The 22,288-nt window shown below is 39.4% G+C and overlaps 1 protein-coding gene across 4 annotated transcripts in view; it reads right to left on the bottom strand.

Moving 5' to 3' along the window:
• EGF (epidermal growth factor) overlaps positions 1–22,288 on the bottom strand; it is a 102,691-nt gene that overhangs the window by 62,520 nt on the left and 17,883 nt on the right. For all 4 annotated transcript variants that reach the window (XM_030798013.1, XM_003269351.4, XM_003269352.4 and 1 more), the window contains exons 2-5: positions 11,665–11,864; positions 9,366–9,547; positions 8,321–8,548; positions 7,071–7,273 (exon numbers count right to left, since the gene is read on the bottom strand). In XM_030798013.1, coding sequence (XP_030653873.1) covers positions 7,071–7,273; positions 8,321–8,548; positions 9,366–9,547; positions 11,665–11,864 — 813 coding nt within the window. The remainder of the gene's footprint in view (positions 1–7,070; positions 7,274–8,320; positions 8,549–9,365; positions 9,548–11,664; positions 11,865–22,288) is intronic.

Raw genomic sequence — 22,288 nt, 5'->3', positions numbered from 1 at the left:
TTCCCAAAGAATATGCTTTTGAAGCTCTCTTACAGCTTATAACTGAAATCTGCATTTAAAGAATACAGAAAAAAAGCAAAAATATTTGGACCTTTTACAACATAATATCTATGAGCAATAAAGTAGCTGTAAAATCCCCAGAAATTGAACTTGAAATAATTGTCATTAAGATGTGTACAAAAATGTTCCCACACTATTTCTGAGATTTGTATAATAGTGTAGGTATCAGGGCAGCCAGGATATCTGGCTAATAAGTTTAATCATGCCAACAAAAAATGTGAGATTCATTCTGTGCCTGTTTTCGGACAGCCGGGGAGAAGTAAGAGAGAAAGAGAAAGATTTTAAGTTTCTGAAACTGAAAAAAAAATTAAAGAAAAATGTAAAAAGAGAGAGAGAAATAGGGTTTTGACTCCATGATCTGTGCAAACTGAAGCACTTAACTACCAGGAGGCCATGGATAAATAATGATATGTTGAATTACAGGCTTCTCAAAACAAATAAGGTACATCTAAAATATGAAATGATAGATAATAGAGTGTATTTGGAGAGGCAGCATGTTATCAGTCTGCCTGGTTTCAAATCCCAATTCCACCACCCTGTGACCTTCAACAGGCTCTTGTGACATCTCTAAACCTCAGAACTTCTAATTTATAATATTACACTAATTATCACACTTAATTAATAGAGCTGTTGTAAAGATTAAGTGAGATATTATAAGGAAAGCCCTTAAATTATCACAAGAACAGATAATTTTGTACCCATGCAATAATTATGGCATCTCTGTGAGCCAAGAAGTTGCATGTACTTAGATGGGTTATTTCAAATTCTAAATGAAACAAACAAACAACAACAACAAAAACCTATGTACTCAGATATTACGTATCTTTAAAACTTATTCCTTATTATATTATTTAGGAGATAGAGTATCAAAGAATTTTTTTTCACTTGGTTTTTTTTTTTTTTTTTTTTGTGGGGGGTGGGGTTTGAGACAGAGTCTTGCTCTGCTGCCCAGACTACAGTGCAGTGGCCCAATCTTGTCTCACTGAAATCTCCGCCCCCGGGTTCAAGTGGTTCTCCTGTCTCAGCCTCCCAAATAGCTGGGATTACAGGCAGACGCCACCACACCCAGCTAATTTTTGTATTTTATTTTATTTTTAGTAGAGACAGGGTTTCACCATGTTGGCCAGGCTGGCCTTGAACTCCTGACCTCAAGTGATCCACCCGCCTTGGCCTCCCGAGGTGCTGGGATTACAGGTGTGAGCCACCGTGCCTGGCTTGCTTGTTTTTTCAACTCTTGTTTCTTAAAGTCGTTTAGGCATTGGGAATGCAATGGGAAGTTGTATTCTCTGTCCTCCAAGGACTAAAGAGTATAAAAAGACAGACAACTCCAGCAAAGCATGGTAAGTGTCATATGATTAGGGAAATTCTCTGAGAACACATTCCCTGAGAATACCTTCTCTGGAACAGCTAACTTAGGCTCACAGTGGATCAAGGAAGGTGTTCCTGAAGGAAGTCATGTTGGAGCTGTTTCTCAGAGGATGAGGAGAGACAGCCGGTGAAGAGACGGAGGTGGCAAGTTCCTGAGCATGCAGACTGGGCTGCAGGAGAGAGCAAGTGTGCCTCATGAAAGGAAAGTACATCTTTGAGAATGGTTGCAACAGAGAATGTAATATAAACAAGGGTGAGAGAAGAAGCTGAAAAATGAGCAGAAGGCTTGGTGAGCCCAAGAAAGAGACTTCACTTTAATTATTGGCGATTAGGAATTGTCAGAGGATTTTAATCAAAGAGTGACATGACTGGGCCTTCTTTTTTGAGAGATTATGCTCCCTGCAGCAGAGAAAATGGAGACAGGGATACTAGTCAGGAGGATGCTGGAGAGAGAAACCTGCAGGAAGGGCAGAGTGGTTAGATCGTAAGGGGTGGAATTGTTGGGATGCAGAGACTGATTTCGTGGGATGAGAGTGAGGAAGATGAAGGAACAGGCAACTCCTTGGTTTCTGCTTTGGGAGATGTGGTGGAGAGTGATGCCATTTACTGGGCTGATGACACTAGAGGGAGAGGAGCTGGGGAAGGGGGAGGTGAAAGTTGGTAGGTTAGTTATTTTCTATGAGCCTGAAACACTTGCAAGAAATCCAAGTAGACATGCTTACAAGGCAGATAATTATAAGGGCCTTGATAAGGATATTTTTACTGAGCCCAAACACATGCATTTTATGTGCCCACTACAGGACCCAGAGCTTGGAAGATGCAGACAGCAAGCAAGCATGGCCCAGAAGAAGGACCAGGGCAACCGCTCTTCAGGAAACTGGTCAGATCATCAGAAAACAGCCTGATGGTGAAACTGTGGCTCTATTACTTTGACTTGGGGCACAGCATGCAGACATATCTGCAGCATGAAGCTCCTCCAGAACCAGACAACCTGAATCTACAAGGCAAGGACTTGTTCAAACCAATAAATCAATCTTCCATGTGAAGCTCTGTGGCTTTGCCTTTGTAAGCCCCTCCCTTGCCTTGGCCAGACCGTCTTCACCAGAGCTGTTCCTTTTTGTATATTATGAATAAATTCCCATGTTATAAGTCAATTATCTCTGTAGTTTAACTCTATAGCAGATCTTTGCAGCTTGACACTCATTATGCCTGAGTCCTTTTTTAAAAAAAAATTTGTCTAGAGCTCAAAAAAAAAAAAAAGAGGTCTGAACTACAAATAATAAATTCAAGAGTCCTGTGAGCTGCTGCATAGGAAATAAAACAGAAAAATGACATGGATGTGTCACCTTTAAAGAGTAATGATGCACACAAATGTATGAATAGTTCTGAGAAATTCCACTCAAGAAAAAACTCATTCAACTTTATTGAACACACCATCTCTAAATCACTTGGCCCCGAAAGGTTTTTTTCCCCTAAGTAACCTCATTAAATCCCATAGAACTAGAGTTTTGAGGCCAGGCACGGTGGCTCAAGCCTGTAATCCCAGCACTTTGGGAGGCTGAGGCAGGTGGATCACCTGAGGTCAAGAGTTTAAGACCAGCCTGGCCAATATGGCAAAACCCCATCTCTACTAAAAATACAAATTAGCTGGGCGTGGTGGTGGGTGCCTGTAATCTGAGTGACTTGGGAGGCTGAGGCAGAGAGAATTGCTTAAAACCCAGGAGGCAGAGGTTGCAGTGAGCTGACATTGCACCACTACACTCCAGCCTCCGCGATAGAGCGAGACTCCGTCTCAAAAAAAAAAAGAACTAGAGTTTTGTAGAACATGCTTTGATAAATGATAGCTTAGGCATTTTGCAAGAAGTAAGTTTATTGATACTCATATTTGTATAAATATTTCTATTTTATAACAAAAATAATATCAGATTATATGATTTTTCTGTTATTTCTTCATTGAAGTAGTTTCACTACTAAATGCTTTGTAAAGCAAAGTACCACTTTCCAGATCACCAGAGGAGCTGCAATTTAGGCATAATATCCATGAGGAACCAACCAGCCTCTAGAGAAGTATGTCTTTATATCCGAAGGATGGGCTGGGCACAGTGGCTCATGCCTGTAACCCCAGCACTTTGGGAGGCTGAGGCAGGCAGATTGCTTGAGCTCAGGAGTTTGAAACCACCCTGGGTAATATGGTGAAACCCCACCTCTACCAAAAATACAAGAAAATTAGCCAGATGTGGTGATGCATGCCTGTAATCCCAGCTACTCGGGAGGCTGAGGCAGGAGGATTGCTTGATGCCAGGAGATGGAGGTTGCAGTGAGCCGAGATCGCACATTGCACTCCAGCCTGGGCAACAGAGCCAGACTTCATCCCAAAAAAAAAAAACAAAAAAAAAAATCTGAAGGATGTCAAACACATATATTGAAAACCTGATAAAATGTATATACCACTCCCTAGGTGGAACAGTGCATATTTTCATCCAACCCATAAAATCAAGAGATCCACAGGCTCTACATCACAGGTAAAGAGCTCCTGCTTCCTAAGACACTAAAACAATTTAAACCTAATCAATAATGGGCAAAGTAACAGTGCCCCTGAAATCAAAAGTCCTTTGCCTGTGGAGTGTGTGTGAAGTGTATCCTTTGGTCAGTAACTGGAGCCAATCTCCAATGCCAACTGTCTTCCAGGTTCCGGATTTGTCTGTGGCTCTGCAGCTGGCAGAGGCTTTCCAATCAAATTCTATTACTTGCCACATTGTTTGGGGGCCGCTCTTTAGTGAATCATTGTAGATTTTCTTCTGAAATTCATGCTTTCAGTTATCCTATTTGAACTCCCTGTCACAGAAGCTGAGTAGTGAGGGGCTCTGAAGAGACAATATATTTATGGTAGAAAGAACACTAAACTGAGAGATTGATGATAGGAAATTTTCCCCCACATTCATCATTAACTAGCTGTGTGATCATGGAAAAGGTGCTCTATTTCTTCAGGTTTCTCAATGACGAAATCAATTATTCCTACCCTTCCTGTCTCACAACATTGCTGTGACAAACCGATAAACTAAAGCCCATGAAAACACTTTGAAAATTCTGAGGTTACATATAAATGTAAGAGAGGGTGATGGTGATGGCAGACATATCTCTAATTATTATGAATGGGACTCAGTAAATACTTATTCATAATGGTCCTTGGTTATGATTTTGTTGTGAGTCATCAGCACTCAGACAATGAGTTGGATGTGAAGACAGCTTGAGTTGAAATTTCCCATGGAAGGTATGTAGCAATGTATCAGAGTCACTACCTTTATATGTAGACTATCTACACTACCATTATGGGTTTACCCATCTACTTTATAGCATTACTACTAGGTTGTTGCTATTTAATGTGGTGCTAGAACCCACAGTTGAACTGTTTCCCACAACTCTTGCTTTGTGAATTCAAGTGAGATTGTGCCACTGCACTCCAGCCTGGGCGACAGAGCAAGACTCCATCTTAAAAAAAAAAAAAAAGAAAGTAGAAGTTATAAACAATTCTATCTCTGTTTCTGCACTTCAGAGGGCTGTTTAAGGCTAACATTAAATATATTTGAAAACCTTCTTGAAATAAAACTTTTACATAAAGATGAGATGTTAGCATCACATCATTTATGAGGTACGTTGAACAGCCTAACGATTATAACAAATTTTTAAAAACCTGACAACTTTTTTTCCTGTAGGCCCCTTGTGGTATTTCACAAAAGCCTAACAACTTTTTTTTTTTTATTTTAATTTGAGACAGAGTCTCACTCTGTCACCCATCTGGAGTGCAGTGGAATGATCTTGGCTCACTGTGGCCTCCGCCTCCTGGGTTCAAGTGATCCTCCTGCCTCAGCCTCCCGAATAGCTGGGACTACAGGCATGCGCCACCATGCCTGGCTAATTTTTGTATTTTTAGTAGAGACAGGGTTTTGCCACATTGGCCGGACTGGTCTCAAACTCCTGACCTCAAGTGATCTATCCGCCTCGGCCTCCCAAAGTGCTGGGATTACAGGCCTGACAACTTTTTAAAAACAATTACATGCTAAAGAATTTAAACAGAGAAGACTACATTTAGAAGTGGAAATTTGGGACTGTGACTAGATTCGGTCAATCACTCATTCTTTTTACTAACATTTACCATCTAAAATTAATTTATTTATAAATATCTACTGTATATACAGTGGCTAAAAAAAACAAACAAAATAGATATGGTTTCTACCTGTATGGCACTTACAATCAAATGGGAGAGAGAATCCAAAAAGAAAGCAAATGAGTATGTAGTTATACCTCGTGATGAGCTCAATGAAAGGTGTACTATGAAAAAAGTAAGAGGTAAAGGGGCCTATTTTGATTAGCTTATCAGAGAAGACCTATCTGAGCACATGACATTTAAGCTCAGAACTGAAGAGAAGTCTAAGCCAAGGAAGAGTGACTGCAAAACCCTAAAGGAATGAAGGAGATTAGCATATTTGAGGAGTTACAGCAAGACTTGCACTAAGTTTTAGTGAGGGCAGAGATCACTAGAGCAGGTTGGTCAAATATTGATGAGACTGGTAAAATGCTGAACTTCAACCTAAGTGCAAAGAAAAGCTTTTGAAGGGTTTTATGCAGGGGAGTGAATGCATCAGATTCAGAAAACAGAAGGATCAGTTGAGTGGCTACTATAGTAGGCCAAACAAAAATACCTGTCTGCTTAGACTGTGGCAGTGGCAGTAGAGAAGAGAAGTGGACATTTGAAATGTATTTAGAAGGTAGAATGGAATGGATTTGGTGTTGGATTAGAAATTGGGGGTAAGACAGTGGGAAAAATCGAAGATGGCCCTGTAAGATCCCAGAATATGCCCCTCCAAAATGGGAAGGATTCTTGAGCTTCAAACAATTAAAAAGAAAGAGATGCAGAAAAGCTCTATTTGCCTAAACGCAAGACATAGATTTACGAAGACAATAGGTACCGCCTCTCTACCAAGAATAACAAAAGTTAACCACTGAAGACAATTTTAGATACTTACGGCCTGGCAATGGCTGCAGAGGTACCTACATTAACAAGCTTTATTAACTAGCATTTATCTGCCATTTATTTGCCTTCCCCCAAGTTGCTGCTCATAGAAACTCAAAGTCCTTTTCCTCTGTCTTGTCACTTCTCTAAAAATTTGCTGTTCTTTATTAAAGATACTATATAAACTGGCATTTAAAGCCACCTCTTTGAGAGCTATTCATTCCCCAGGTTTCTCTCATGTATATATAAAATGTACATGTTAATCCATTTCTATTTTTCTTTCTTTCTTTCTTTCTTTCTTACTTTCTTTCTTTCTTTCTTTCTTTCGTTTTTGTAGAGACAGAGTCTTGCTATGTTGTCCAGGCTGGTCTCAAACTCCTGGCCTCAAGCAATCCTCCCACCTCAGCCTTCCAAAATGTGGAGATTACAAGTGTGAGCCACCATGCCTGGCCTTCTATTTGTTTTTTTCTTGTTAATCTGTCTTTTCTTACAGGGGTCTATTATAACTAAGAATATATGAGGGTTGAAGAAAAAGATTTTTTTTCCCCTACAACCCGTCATTGTCTGGCTCAAGCAGGTGAATGGGTGGGAACTATGTGTCAGGCCCTGCACAAGGTCAATGATGACTCACCAGGCTCCCGGGCATCATCTTCTGCCTTGGGTTGTGCGAGTGGATGCACTACTTTCAGTTCACCAGGTGGTACAAATGATGAATGGAGGTTAATTCTAACCATATCCTTTCCAGTGTGTTTGTTGGCTATCCAAATTGTCTTCGTTTTCCATGTTAAATAGAAGATACGGTCACCAAAAACGGACATTGCAAACACATTGTGCCTAAAAAGCAACCACAAAAGAAAAAAGAACAACAGAACATTTGTTCCTTGGCTTATTAGAATTTCACTTCATTTCAATTTATTGTCTGTTTTAACCACCTACCTTTTCAATTGTTTCTCATTTAAGTTTAGAAAAGTATATTAAGTTTAAAATTTTATGTCCTCATACTCTGAGCTAATAAGATATAATTTCTAGCTCCAGATCCATTGTCTCATTCTTCTTTTAGTCATCCAATAAGTGTGATGAAAATGGGGAAGAAAATAGGAACAGGGTAAGAGTGGGTTTCTAGTGACATCAATTTCATATGATGAATTTCTGCCTCTTGCCACAAAGCTGGAAAGTCAGTTGCTGGCATGATAGCAAACCAATGATAGATAAAAATATATAACATAATAATTCCAAAAAGAATAACTATGGTCAACATGTGAGAACTTATTATGTGCCAAATACTGTGTTAATTATTTGTTTGTATTCATTTACTTTCCCTTCACAATAATCCCAAGAGACAGACACTATGATTATCCTCCCATTAAAGGAAACTGAGGATAAGAGAAGTTATAGAACCTACTCAAAGTCACTCATCTAACAGATGGTAAATCTGGAGCTTGAACTCAAGTCTTTTTTTTTTTTTTTTGAGACGGAGTCTCGCTCTGTCGCCCAGGCTGGAGTGCAGTGGCACGATCTTGGCTCACTGCAAGCTCCGCCTCCCAGGTTCTCACCATTCTCCTGCTTCAGCCTCCCGAGTAGCTGAGACTACAGGCGCCCGCCACCACGCCCGGCTAATTTTTTGTATTTTTAGTAGAGACGGGGTTTCACCGTGTTAGCCAGGATGGTCTTGATCTCCTGACCTCGTGATCTGCCTGCCTCAGCCTCCCGAAGTGCTGGGATTACAGGCGTGAGCCGCCACGTCCGGCCGAACTCAAGTCTTTTGGATTAAAAATCTATGGCCTAAACCACTATACCAGTTCCATTGACAAAAGTAAAATTAATTTATCTTGTGGACTTCAAATGACAATTGTTTTATTTTATACCAAGAGTAAAACTTACTGTGTTGGATGTTTACTAATGTGGACAGAACCTCCATCATAATCACAGGAGCAAATAAGAGAATTGCTTCCTTCTCTGTTGTACTGAATCCAAAACAGCCGCTTATCAAGCACATCCAATGACACAGCTGTTATTTTCTCTGATGTCTCCAACAGAGCCTTCACTTCCACACCATCGAGATCTGCTCTATAAAGGCTGCCAGCCACCTCTGAAGACCAAAATATAAACCTGAGGGCAAACACATTACATAGACCCAAAAATGAATGTATAGTGCCTTAAATGGCCAACTCTCTCAATGTTTCAGCAGCTCCTTCACAGGGCAAGTTTGACTATTTTGAATGAAAATTTATTCAAGTAAACACTGCCCTACTGTAGACATTACAAGTGATTTCAATTTAGAAAGGGAATTATGCCTCTATAGCAGAAAACCATGATAGTTAGGAGTATTTATGGGGGCATCCCGTCTCAGTTGAAATGCAGGCAACTGTCCTATAGAAAATGGTGCCTGTTGGAATACTATGCAGCCATAAAAAATGATGAGTTCGTGTCCTTTGTAGGGACATGGATGAAACTGGAAAACATCATTCTCAGTAAACTATCGCAAGGACAAAAAACCAAACACCGCATGTTCTCACTCATAGGTGGGAATTGAACAATGAGAACTCATGGACACAGGAAGGTGAACATCACACTCCGGGGACTGTTGTGGGGTGGGGGGAGGGGGGAGGGACAGCATTAGGAGATACACCTAATGCTAAATGACGAGTTAATGGGTGCAGGAAATCAACATGGCACATGGATACATATGTAACAAACCTGCACATTGTGCACATGTACCCTAAAACCCTAAAGTATAATAAAAAAAAAAAAAAAAAAAAAAAAAAAAAAAAAAAAAAAAAAAAAAAAAAGAAAATGGTGCCTGTGTGCTGCAAAAGAGGGCTTTGGTCTCAGTGAGAGGATCCCTTTGAATTTAAAATGTTATACTTCTATCAGTCTTCACTAGATTTGTAAATATATTTCAATGTCTGAATACAGCAGAATTTACCTTTCTACTGGATCAACTGCTATATTTGCAGGATATTTTAAAGCACGTAAAAGAACGTGGGAATTATTTCCTTTCATATCTGTTACGGTAATGATTCCTTCCTGTTGATTTGACCAAATAACTTCTTCATTTATCCAATTTATTGCCATTCCAGAAACATTTTTCTCTATATTACATACTCTCTGAAAAATCAAATTTTAAAATTGTTATTAATACTTCTCCCATTCGCAACAAAATTATTTTAATTGTTATATATAAAAAGTCTATTCTTTTAAGTACTTGTCATCTTTATACATTTCCAAAATTGTTTAAATAATAAAATAGTCACAGATATGGTGACTTTGTTTTGATGCAGCATTATTAAACCTCCTCTGACCCCTAAGTAAATATTTCTGGAAATAGTATTTATATCACAGCTTTGAAACTAAAAATCATCTTACACACTATTTAAATTAGGAAGCCAACCATAATGTATTGATCATTTCAACTACAGTAATGGTGAAATTTTGATGCAACCATAAAGACAGCTTATTCAATTCCATTTGCTAATGGAAATTTCCAGATCTTCAACTGAACTCAATTCCAAGCTATGCAAGATTTCCTTGGAGTCTGAGCTTACAGACATGAACTCAATGAATTTCTCATTGTGGCCTTTACTCTTCTGGCCCTCCTCCTCCAATAGGCCCCTTCCTTCCATAGTCCTTCAGGCTGTCACACTGTGACCAGAGTAGCAGAGCGTCTTTTTAGGCACCTTGGGCTGTATTCCCAACCCTTTCATGATAAAAATGCCCAACCAAAACTTTTCATATCTTAATTTCAGCCATGGGCAGGTAAGCTGGTCTTCTTGGGGAATGGAGGTTGCGAGGTGGGCAGAAGCCCCAATTTGTACTGTTAAAGATTTTCATGGTGTAAATATTCTACCATGGCAGACGTCCAGCTACCCAGGTGACATCACTGAAATCAGAGTTGGGCTGAAATTGCATAATCTCATAAGCCTGTGCTATTTCTACATTTCATACAAAGAAATCTAGCCAACTTATTTTACCATTGAAAATAATGGCCAAAACCGCAATTACCTTTGCACCAACCCAATCCATTCATAAATTAGCTCACCCAGGTAAATTGTTTGCATTTTAACAGTTGTCCTTTATAAACAATGTTTTAACCCAAAGGAAGGAATATAAGGATGGAATTTTAGGCATCAGGCTGATCCCTTCCTAATGACTTGACATAAATTCACAACTATTTTAAGTTTTTCCATGTTCTTGATAGGAAACCCTTCAGATTCTTAGACTCAGGAGTTTAAAACTATACTACCAGATGTCTGGAGGATAATGAGTAGCCATCCTTGTTAAAAGTGAGATTAGCAAGTATTGGAGATGTGATAAAACAGATTAGCACCTAATTGAAGCTTTTAAGAATAATTGGAAAGAGAAAGATTTGGCTAAAAAACAAAAAATATTGTGGACTTTGCGTTGAGAATCAACTCTTAAAGTTCCTCTAGTCACGTGCTCTTTGTAATCCATCACCAAATTGAGAGAAACATTCCCCCTTGGACTCATGTAAGGGTTCTACCAGCTAAAAAGAAAGATTAAGGATCTTTTGTATGTACTTGAAGTAAAGTACTTATCTGTCATCTGCTAGATTATTTTTTTTCCGGAGTGCAAGCACTGTGAGAATAAAAAGAAGAAAATTTTTCTTTCTACATGTCAGGTGCCAAAATCCATGGCGGAGATTTTATACAGATAAAACAGGGTCTCTCAACTTCAGTACTATTGACATTTGGGGCTGGACAATTCTTTATTCTGGGGCTGTTCTGCACAGTGTGAGCTGTTTTGCAGCATCCCAGGCCTTTACCCACTAGATGCCTGTATCTGTCTCCACCTTCCTACCTCACCTACTTGTGACAACCAAAAATGTTTCCAGACACTGCCAATTGTTCCCTCGGGGAAAAATTGCCCCCCACCTGAGAACTACTGGGGTACCTTACAAATAGCAAGAAATAATCATGCAAATAATCTATCTTAATCATAAAATGGTGACCTGACTTAATAAACTCAGGTATTTTCAAAATTACATTCATATCCTCACTTTCTCATTTTGGGGCTTCTGAATATCAATGTGCGAATTTATTCAAGAATATACACCACAGATGTAGATTAAATAAATGCCTATATTTGGCAGACACACATTTGAACTGTTATATAATTTTCATTTATCTATACATTAAGTATTCAATATATTATATTTGTCAGCCTGTACAAAAACAGCTCAAACACTGTAGGTAATGGTATTTTACCTCTTGCCTTGACCCATTCAGAAAAACTCTTTGCAAAAGTTGTCTTTCTAAATCCACCCAATAGATTATTTTCTCATTATAATGAAAATCCATGATCACTGAGACACCAGCATCCACCACCAATTGCTCATAATTGGTTCCTTCTGTGTCAATCCTAAAGATACTATTTCCGTGGGAGAAAATTAAGAAGGGTGCAGGACCTGGGTGGGAAGAAAGAGACCAAACTATATACTTTTAATATTTTATCTCATTTAAACAAAATACTTCCCAATGACAACCAACACAAGCAGAAATAACTTTTAATTACTGGTTTTCTGTTTAAAATAAAGTCTATTTATAGATAATAAAGAGTTCCTGTAGATATTCACACTCCATTTTGTAAATTATCTTCTCCACAAACTAATTATAAGACATGAACATTGGTAAATTATGAAAAATGAACTCTCTGAAGAGAAAGACACTTTTTACTCTTTATCCATAAAATACCTTTTTATATTCAAAAAGGAACCATCCACCATATTCTATTGTGGAAAGGATTTATATAAGTGTAAAATTTAATTATGTAAATTAGAACTAAAATTATAGATATTATCATTTTGGAAATGGACTCCTTGGGTCTTACCTATGACCAGAGCCTTCAGCATAATGACCTAGAAGATGGTGGTAAAAACTAAAAGGTCTTACATGGAAGCAGGAAAAATTGAAATGCTGTTTCAATTTCAGAATCCTGTAAAGGTTCTGAAATATTTTGACCCTGTTGGCTTTACCACATAAATACAGGATGCCCAAATAAATTTGAATTCCATATATATTGCATCAGACATACACTAAAAATTTGTTCTCTATTTACCTGAAATTCAAATTTGACTGGGCACTTTGCATTTTTATTTGCTAAATCTGGGTGGCAAACCTCACTGGATTTCTTGGTGCCTATAGGGCCTTGCTTGGTACCCTAATCCTGTACCTGGGGTCCTCTCCTATTCTAGGTGATGGCCACCTACCAACTTTGATGCCCCAATATTCAGTATCTACTTGGGAAGCTGATCCCTTCTTGGGAAACCTCACCACTAATTACTGACAGACTCCACACACAGCTTGCCTTTGATGCTCTGAGATGACACCAGAAGATGAAATTAGTTACATCAAGTCAAGTTAGTTTCCTTGGTCTCTCTCTCTTGACCAAGTGTGAGGAGGCTTGGGCCACTCTGCCTTTAGAAAATGACAGAATCACCAGGGTAAGTGGGGAACGGAGGGGAATTCTAACATATTCTTGCTTCTGTGCTGGGCTTACTCCATTCTGTTTTATCATCAAAAGTAATACCTTAATATGACTTAATAAATGTGTTTATTGTAAGCATTGAACAAAACAATGGGTTAACATCCTTTTACTCAGGGACTATGTTCTAGAGTCAGAAAACACTAACTCCATTTTGGAGAGTACATTGAATTAAACCTACAAGAGTGTTGGCACTTCCAAGATGGCCGAATAGGAACAGCTCAGGTCTACAGCTCCCAGCAAGATCAACGCAGAAAATGGGTGATTTCTGCATTTCCAACTGAGGTACCTGGTTCATCTCACTGGGACTGGCTGGACAGTGGGTGCAGCCCATGGAGGGTGAGCCGAAGCAGGGCGGGGTGTTGCCTCATGTGGGAAATGCAAGGGGTCAGGGGATTTCCCTTTCCTAGCCAAGGGAAGTCATGAGCGCCTGTACCTGGAGGAACTGTACACTCTTGTCCAAATACTGCGCTTTTCCCACAGTCTTTGCAACCAGCAGGCCAGGAGGTTCCCTTCCCTGCCTGGCTCGGCTGGTCCCATACCCATGGAGCCTTGCTCACTGCTAGCAAAGCAGTCTGAGATCGACCTGGGATGCTAAAGCTTGGTGGAGGGAGGGACGCCACCATTGCTGAGGCTTGAGTAGGTAGTTCTATGCTCACAGTGTAAACAAAGAGGCAGGGAAGCTCGAAGTGGGCAGAGCCCACTGCAGCTCAACAAGGCCTGCTGCCCCTCTAGATTCCACCTCTGGAGGCAGGGCATATCTGAACAAAAGGCAGCAGGCAGCTTCTACAGACTTAAACATCCCTGCCTGACAACTCTGAAGAGAGCAGTGGTTCTCCCAGCACAGCATTCAAGATCCATTAACAGACACACTGCCTCCTCACGTGCGTCCCTGAGCCTGTGTAGCCTCACTGGGAGACACCTCCTAGTAGGGGCCAACGAACACCTCATACAGGCAAGTGCCCCTCTGGGACAAAGCTTCCAGAGGAAGAATCAGGCAGCAATATTTGCTGTTCTGCAGCCTCCGCTGGTGATACCCAGGCAAACAAGGTCTGGAGTGGACCTCCAGCAAACTCCAACAGACCTACAGCTGAGGGGCCTGTCTGTTAGAAGGAAAACTAACAAACAGAAAGGAATAGCATCAACATCAACAGAAAGGACATCCACATCAAAACCCCATCCGTAGGTCACCAACATCAAAGACCAAATGTAGATAAAACCTCTAAGATGGGAAGAAACCAGAGCAGAAAGGCTGAAAATTCCAAAAACCAGAATGCCTCTTCTTTTCCAAAGGAACACAATTCCTTGCCAGCAAGGGAACAAAACTGGACAAAGAATGAGTTTGACGAATTGACAGAAGTAGGCTTCAGAAGATCAGTAATAACAAACTTCTCCAAGCTAAAGGAGCATGTTCTAACCCATCGCAAGGAAGCTAAAAACCTTGAAAAAGTTAGACAAATGGATAACTAGAATCAACAGTGTAGAGAAGAGCTTAAATGACCTGATGGAGCTGAAAACCACAGCACAGGAACTTTGTGATCCATGTACAAGCTTCAGTAGTCAATTCAATCGAGTGGAAGAAAGGATGTCAGCAATTGATGATCAAATTAATGAAATAAAGCAAGAAGACAAGATTAGAGAAAAAAGAGTGAAAAGAAACAAACAAAGCCTCAAAGAAATATGGAACTATGTGAAAAGACCAAATCTACATTTGATTGGTGTACCTGAAAGTGACGGGGAGAATGGAACCAAGTTAGAAAACACTCTTCGGCATATTATCCAGGAGAATATCCCCAACCTAGCAAGGCAGGCCAACATTCAAATTCAGGAAATACAGAGAACACCCCAAAGATACTCCTCGAGAAGAGCAACCCCAAGACACATAATTATCAGACTCACCAAGGTTGAAATGAAGGAAAAAACGTTAAGGGCAGCCAGAGAGAAAGGTCGAGTTACCCACAAAGGGAAGCCCATCAGACTAACAGCAGATCTCTCTGCAGAAACCCTACAGCCAGAAGAGAGTGGGGGCCAATATTCAACATTCTTAAAGAAAAGAATTTTCAACCCAGAATTTCATATCCAGACAAACTAGGCTTCATAAGTGAAGGAGAAATAAAATCCTTTAAAGACAAGCAAATGCTGAGAGATTTTGTCACCACCAGGCCTGCCTTACAAGAGCTCCTGAAAGAAGCACTAAATATGGAAAGGAAGAACCAGTACCAGCCACTGCAAAAACATGTCAAATGGTAAAGACCATGGACACTATGAAGAAATTGCATCAATTACCAGGCGAAGGACCAGCTAACATCATAATGACAGGATCAAATTCACACATAACAATATTAACCTTAAATGTAAATGGGCTAAATGCCCCAATTAAAAGACACAGACTGGCAAATTGGATAAAGAGTCAAGACCATCAGTATGCTGTATTCAGGAGGCCCATCTCATGTGCAAAGACACACATAGGCTCAAAATAAAGGGATGGAGGAAGATCTACCAAGCAAATAGAAAGCAAAAAAAAAAAAAAAAAAAAAAAAAGCAGGGATTGCAATCCTGGTCTCTGATAAACAGACTTCAGACCAACAAAGATCAAAAGAGACAAAGAAGGCCATTACATAATGGTAAAGGGATCAATGCAACAAGAAGAGCTAACTACCCTAATTATATATACACCCAATACAGGAGCACCCAGATTCATAAAGCAAGTTCTTAGAGACCTACAAAGAGACTTAGACTCTCACACAATAAAAGTGGGAGACAGTAACACCCCACTGTCAATATTAGACAGATCAACGAGGAAGAAAATTAACAAGGATATTCAGGACTTGAACTCAGCTCTGGACCAAGCAGACCTAATAGACATCTACAGAACTCTCCACCCCAAATCGACAGAATGCACATTCTTCTCAGCATCACATCACATTTATTCTAAAATTGAACACGTAATTGGAAGTAAAACACTCCTCAGCAAATGCAAAAGAACGGAAATCGTAACAAACAGTCTCTCAGACCACAGTCCAATCAAATTAGAACTCAGGATTAAGAAACTCACTCAAAACCCCACAACTACATGGAAACTGAGCAACCTTCTCCCGAATGACTACTGGGTAAATAATGAAATTAAGGGAGAAATAAATAAGTCATTTGAAACCAATGAAAACAAAGACACAATGTACCAGAATCTCTGAGACACAGCTAAAGCAGTGTTTATACGGAAATTTATAAACTAAATGCCCACAGAAGAAAGCAAGAAATATGTAAAATCAACACCCTAACATCACAACTAAAACAACTAGTGAAGCAAGAGCAAATTCAGAAGTTAGCAGAAGACAAAGAATAACTAAGATCAGAGCAGAACTGAAGGAGATAGAGACATGAAAAACTCTTCAAAAAATTAATGAATCCAGGAACTCGTTTTTTTTAAAAGATTAACAAAATAGACTGCTAGCCAGACTAATAAAGAAGAGAGAAGAATCAAATAGACACAATAAAAAATGATAAAGGGGATATCACCACCGATCTCACAGAAATACCAACTACCGTTACAGAATACTATAAACACCTCTATGCAAATAAACTAGAAAATCTGGAAGAAATGGATAAATTCCTGGACGCATACGCCCTCCCAAGACTAAACCAGGAAGAAGTTGAATCTCTGAATAGACCAATAACAGGCTCTGAAATTGAGGCAATAATTAATAGCCTACCAACCATAAAAAGTCCAGGACCAGGCGGATTCACAGCCAAATTCTACCAGAGGTACAAAGAGGAGCTGGTACTATTCCTTCTGAAACTATTCCAATCAATAGAAAAAGAGGGAATCCTCCCTAACTCATTTTATGAGGCCAGCATCATCCTGATATCAAAGCCTGGCAGAGACACAACAAAAAAAGGGAATTTTAGGCCAATATCCCTGATGAATATTGACATGAAAATCCTCAATAAAACACTGGCAAACCGAACCCAGCAGCACATCAAAAAGCTTATCCACCACGACCGAGTTGGCTTCACCCCTGAGATGCAAGACTGCTTCAACATACACAAATCAATAAACATAATTCATCACAAGCAGAATCAATGACAAAAACCACATGATTATCTCAATAGATGCAGAAAAGGCCTTCGATAAAATTCAACACCCTTTCATGCTAAAAACTCTCAATAAACTAGGTATTGATGGAACGTATCTCAAAATAATAAAAACTACTTATGACAAACCCACAGTCAATATCATACTGAGTGGGCAAAAACAGGAAGCATTCCCTTTGAACACTGGTACAAGACAAGGATGCCCTCTCTCACCACTCCTATTCAACATAGTATCGGAAGTTCTGGCCAGGGCAATCAGGCAAGAGGAAGAAATAAAGGGTATTCAGTTAGGAAAAAGGGACGTCAAATCGTCTCTGTTTGCAGATGACATGACTGTATATTTAGCAAACCCCATCGTCTCAGCCCAAAATCTCCTTAAGCTGATAAGCAACTTCAGCAAAGTCTCAGGATACAAAAGCAATGTGAAAAAATCACAAGCATTCCTATACACCAATAACAGACAAACAGAGAGCCAAATCATGAATGAACTCCCATTCACAATTACTACAAAGATAATAAAATACCTAGGAATCCAACTTATAAGGAATGTGAAGAACCTCTTCAGGGAGAACTACAAACCACTGCTCAAGGAAATAAAAGAGGACACAAACAAATGGAAGAACATTCCATGCTCATGGATAGGAAGAATCAATATCGTGAAAATGGCCATACTGTCAAAGTAACTTATAAATTCAGTGCTATCCCCATCAAGCTACCACTGACTTTCTTCACAGAATTGGAAAAAACTACTTTAAAGTTCATATGTAATGAAAAAAGAGCCCCTATACCCAAGAAAATCCTAAGCAAAAAGAACAAAGCTGGAAGCATCATGCTACCTTACTTCAAAATATACAAACAGCACGGTACTGGTACCAAAACAAATATATAGACCCATGGAACAGAACAGAGGCCTCAGAAATAACACCACACATCTACAACCATCTGATCTTTGACAAGCCTGACAAAAACGAGCAATAGGGAAAGGATTCCCTTTTTAATAAATGATGCTGGGAAAACTGGCTAGCCATATGTAGAAAGCTGAAACTGGATCCCTTCCTTACACCTTACACAAAAATTTACTCAAGATTGATTAAAGACTTAAATGTAAGACCTAAAACCATAAAAACCCTAGAAGAAAACCTAGGCAATACCATTCAGGACATAGGCATGGGCAAAGACTTCATGACTAAAATACCAAAAGCAATGGCAACAGAAGCCAAAATAGACAAATGGGATCTAATTAAACTAAAGAGCTTCTGCACAGCAAAAGAAACTATCATCAGAGGGAACAGGCAGCCTACAGAATGGGAGAAAATTTTTGCAATCTACCTATCTGACAAAGGACTAATATCTAGAATATACGAAGAACTTAAACAAATTTACAAGAAAAAACCAAACAACCCCATCAAAAAGTGGACGAAGAATATGAACAGATACTTTCCAAAAGACCACATTTATACAGCCAACAGACACATGAAAAAATGCTCATCATCACTGGTCATCAGAGAAATGCAAATCAAAACCACAGTGAGATACCATCTTATGCCAGTTAGAATGGCAAGCATTAAAAAGTCAGGAAACAACAGATGTTGGAGAGGATGTGGAGAAACAGGAACACTTTTACACTGTTGGTGGGAGTATAAATTAGTTCAACCATTGTGGAGGACAGTGTGGTAATTCCTCAAGGATCTAGAACTAGAAATACCATTTGACCCGGCAATCCCATTACTGGATATAATCCCAAAGGATTATAAATCATGCTACTATACAGACACATGCACACATATGTTTACTGTGGCACCATTCACATTAGCAAAGACTTGGAACCAACCCAAATGTCTATCGATAATAGACTGGATAAAGAAAATGTGGCACATATACACCATGGAATACTATGCCACCATAAAAAAGGATGAGTTCATGTCATTTGCAGGGACATGTTTGAAGCTGGAAACCATCATTCTCAGCAAACTATCACAAGGGCAGAAAACCAAACACTGCATGTTCTCACTCAAAAGTGGGAGTTGAACAAAGAGAACACATGGACACAGGGAGAGGAACATCACACACCGGGGCCTGTTGGGAGGTGGAGGGCTGGTGGAGGGATAGCACTGGGAGAAATACCTAATGTAAATGACGAGTTGACAGGTGCAGCAAACTAACATGGCACATATATACCTATGTAACAAAACTGCACGTTGTGCACATGTATTGTAGGACTTAAAGTAAAAAAAAAAAAAAGAAATGCTACAAGAGGCTGGGAGAACTGTAAGATCATGAGAGTTTGAAATAGGTGCCAGCATAAATGTCTAAGAGAATTCACTCAAATTATTATTCCCAGATCTTTGCTACAATACAAGCCCCACTATGCAGACATGTAGTGAGGGCCCATGCTCCATTGCAGTTGTAGAATCACGTAGGCATCTTGGGAAAAAGGGAAAGGGCACCAGACAGAAAGCCAGAGGCCTGGTTTCCAGTCCTGGCCCCACCAGCTTCGCTTCTCTGGACATCTCACAGGATCTCCCCTGCCTGTATCAGAGGATTATTATGGAAAAAAAAAGAAATTATAGATGTGAAAGTATTTTATTAATTGTGGAGGACTACATGTATATCATTTGCCATTGCTTTTTGCCAGAACCAAGTTTTCACTACATAGGCTGTGCAACTGCTTGGATTTGAACCCAGGGACTAGAACATTGGTATAACTTGTCTCTAATAATTTGTCTCTAATACAGCAATTCATCATGGAGAAAATGAAGACACTAGGAAGAGACACCTTAAACTCATAGCTACTAATTCATGGGGCAAAGATTACCACGGACATCTAGATTTATTTCTAAGAGTTCTCTGCTATGTGTATCATGCATGCTCTATAGTCTATGCTGAATAAATGTATGCAATACATATTGTTAATTTCCTAATGCATTGACATATTGGTGAGATCAATAAAATATTTTATTTATTAAAAAATATTGGGCCGGGTGCAGTGGCTCATGCCTGTAATCCCAGCACTTTGGGAGGCTGAGGTGGGTGGATCACGAGGTCAGGAGATCGAGACCTTCCTGGCTAACACGGTGAAACCCCACCTCTACTAAAAATACAAAAAAAAAAAAAAAAATTAGCCGGGTGTGGTGGCGGGCGCCTGTAGTCCAAGCTACTCGGGAGGCTGAGGCAGGAGAATGGTGTGAACCCGGGTGGCAGAGCTTGCAGTGAGCTGAGATCATGCCACTGCACTCCAGCCTGGGCGACAGAGCGAGACTCCATCTCAAAAAAAAAAATTACTAAATGGGAGGCTTTCATGTAAAAAAAAGAGAAAGAAAAGGCTCTTTAAACATTTTAATATTCCTTACCACATAACACATAATAGGCACATATACATAATAGGCACTCAAAAATTTTGAATAAATCAATAAACTAATGAAGAAATAATTGTGTTCTGTTTATTTGAGCTGTTACTAATAGGAACAAAGCCATAGAAACAGATATATCAAATTAATAAAAGATGGGTCTAGTCAATGGTAGTTATTTTACTAACAGCAATAATAACAAATTTTTACATCCTGACCTCATTTATCCTCAACATAACACCATGAACCAATAAACCAATAAGTCAAAGGGAAAAGAGAAATCTCAAGAATTTTTAAATTCATAAAACACAAATTATAGCACTAATTTCTGTAACTTTTCAAAAAAATAGAGTAATTATAAAACTATAAAATCAAAGTATAAATAATTAATACATTTTATCTTCAGATTTTGCCCATCTAATCATAGCATACAGTTCCTAGCAACTAGGAATACTCTTGACATTTTCAAATTGTTTCCCAAAATTGTTTGTTTAAGAGAATCACCCAGGGTGCCTCTGTGTGAGTGAATGTTCGTAATTTTTGCAGATCCTTACTCTACTCTTGAGATTCCAGTTAATCCAGCAGGGCTGGGCTGAGGGCTATGCTTTTTTCTTTTTTTTTTTTTTTTTTTTTTAAACAGGCACTCCAGGTGATTCTCAGGTCTTGGTGAACCGGGAAAACACGGATCTAATTAAGAGGAAATTCAATGATGTTTCCCAAAGTCCCACCACTAGTAGGTGTAGACTTGGAATTAGAATCCAGGTACTGCAGTCGCAATCTAGTGGACTCGCAATCTAGTACACTTCCAACTCTACCCTGCCTTGGTCTGGGTTGTCACATGTCAAGATATTACAATCTTCATTTTCTTTGCGTAACCAATTGTAATTCCATTCCCTCAAAGCACCGTTTATTTTTCCTACACTGTCAACATCATTTTATGTAAACCAGAGCCCAGGCTATATTTGTAAGAATGTAATAAAATATAATTTTAAAGAAAATGAAACATTTTGAGAATTAAGCTTTGTGAATAATAATTACAGATGTGAAAGTATTTTATTAATTGTGGAGGACTACATGTATATCATTTGCCATTATTCTGTTCTAACAATGGAAATGATAAATATGGTAATGTTTTTTCAGACCTGTCAAGGACTCTGTAAACACTGATGTGTGGTACAGTCTGTGGATTTGAATGTCAACAAGGTGTGCATGTTTGAACAGCTAAAGCTTTCCCATGTCAAAACCTACAACATTTGTTTTGGGTGCAGTTCAGTAAGGGGGGAAGTACATAGAAAACGAAACATCATTTCTAGGGAACACAAACCTTAAGGCAGCAAACAGCAAATCAATTAGAACCTCTGACTTCTCAACCCAGGGATTAGTAGGGGATCTTCAGGAATTAGAAAGGAGTTCAGAATGTTTGGAGCACATTGAAGATGTTCATCAGTGACTAGAAAGAACTATGACTACAGAGCACAGAGGTCAGTGATGAAAAGCAGGCTTTGCTTGAAGTAGGAGACAGAAACAGAACATTTCATAACACACACCCCTTCATCCTCTGTGAGTCTGAGGGAGTGCCCCACACAGGTAAGTGAGAGGAGACATTACCTGTCTTCTGCAGGCCTTGGGGGCAAACACTCATGAGAGCTAGTTAACACATAAATGATAACCACAACCAGATTAACAAGAAATCCTAGCTGTCTCCCAGGTCAACACTGCCACCTGCCCTCACCACCACAGGTTTCTTGCCCTAAATCTAGAGACAGACTGAAAGCTCACAAGATGAAGAGAGTGCAAACGGAGCTTCTGGACCTCAAAAACTTCAGTGACACCATGAGAAAAGAATGTGGTTCTAAACTAATGTACCTACATAAGGAAGGCTGAGGCCTCCTCACACTGCTCCCACTGA

Source organism: Nomascus leucogenys, chromosome 18 (assembly GCF_006542625.1).
Source record: "Nomascus leucogenys isolate Asia chromosome 18, Asia_NLE_v1, whole genome shotgun sequence".
NCBI classification, from domain to species: domain Eukaryota; kingdom Metazoa; phylum Chordata; class Mammalia; order Primates; family Hylobatidae; genus Nomascus; species Nomascus leucogenys.
Note: the sequence above shows the minus strand (reverse complement) of the source record. Positions and strands in the feature narration are given on the sequence as shown.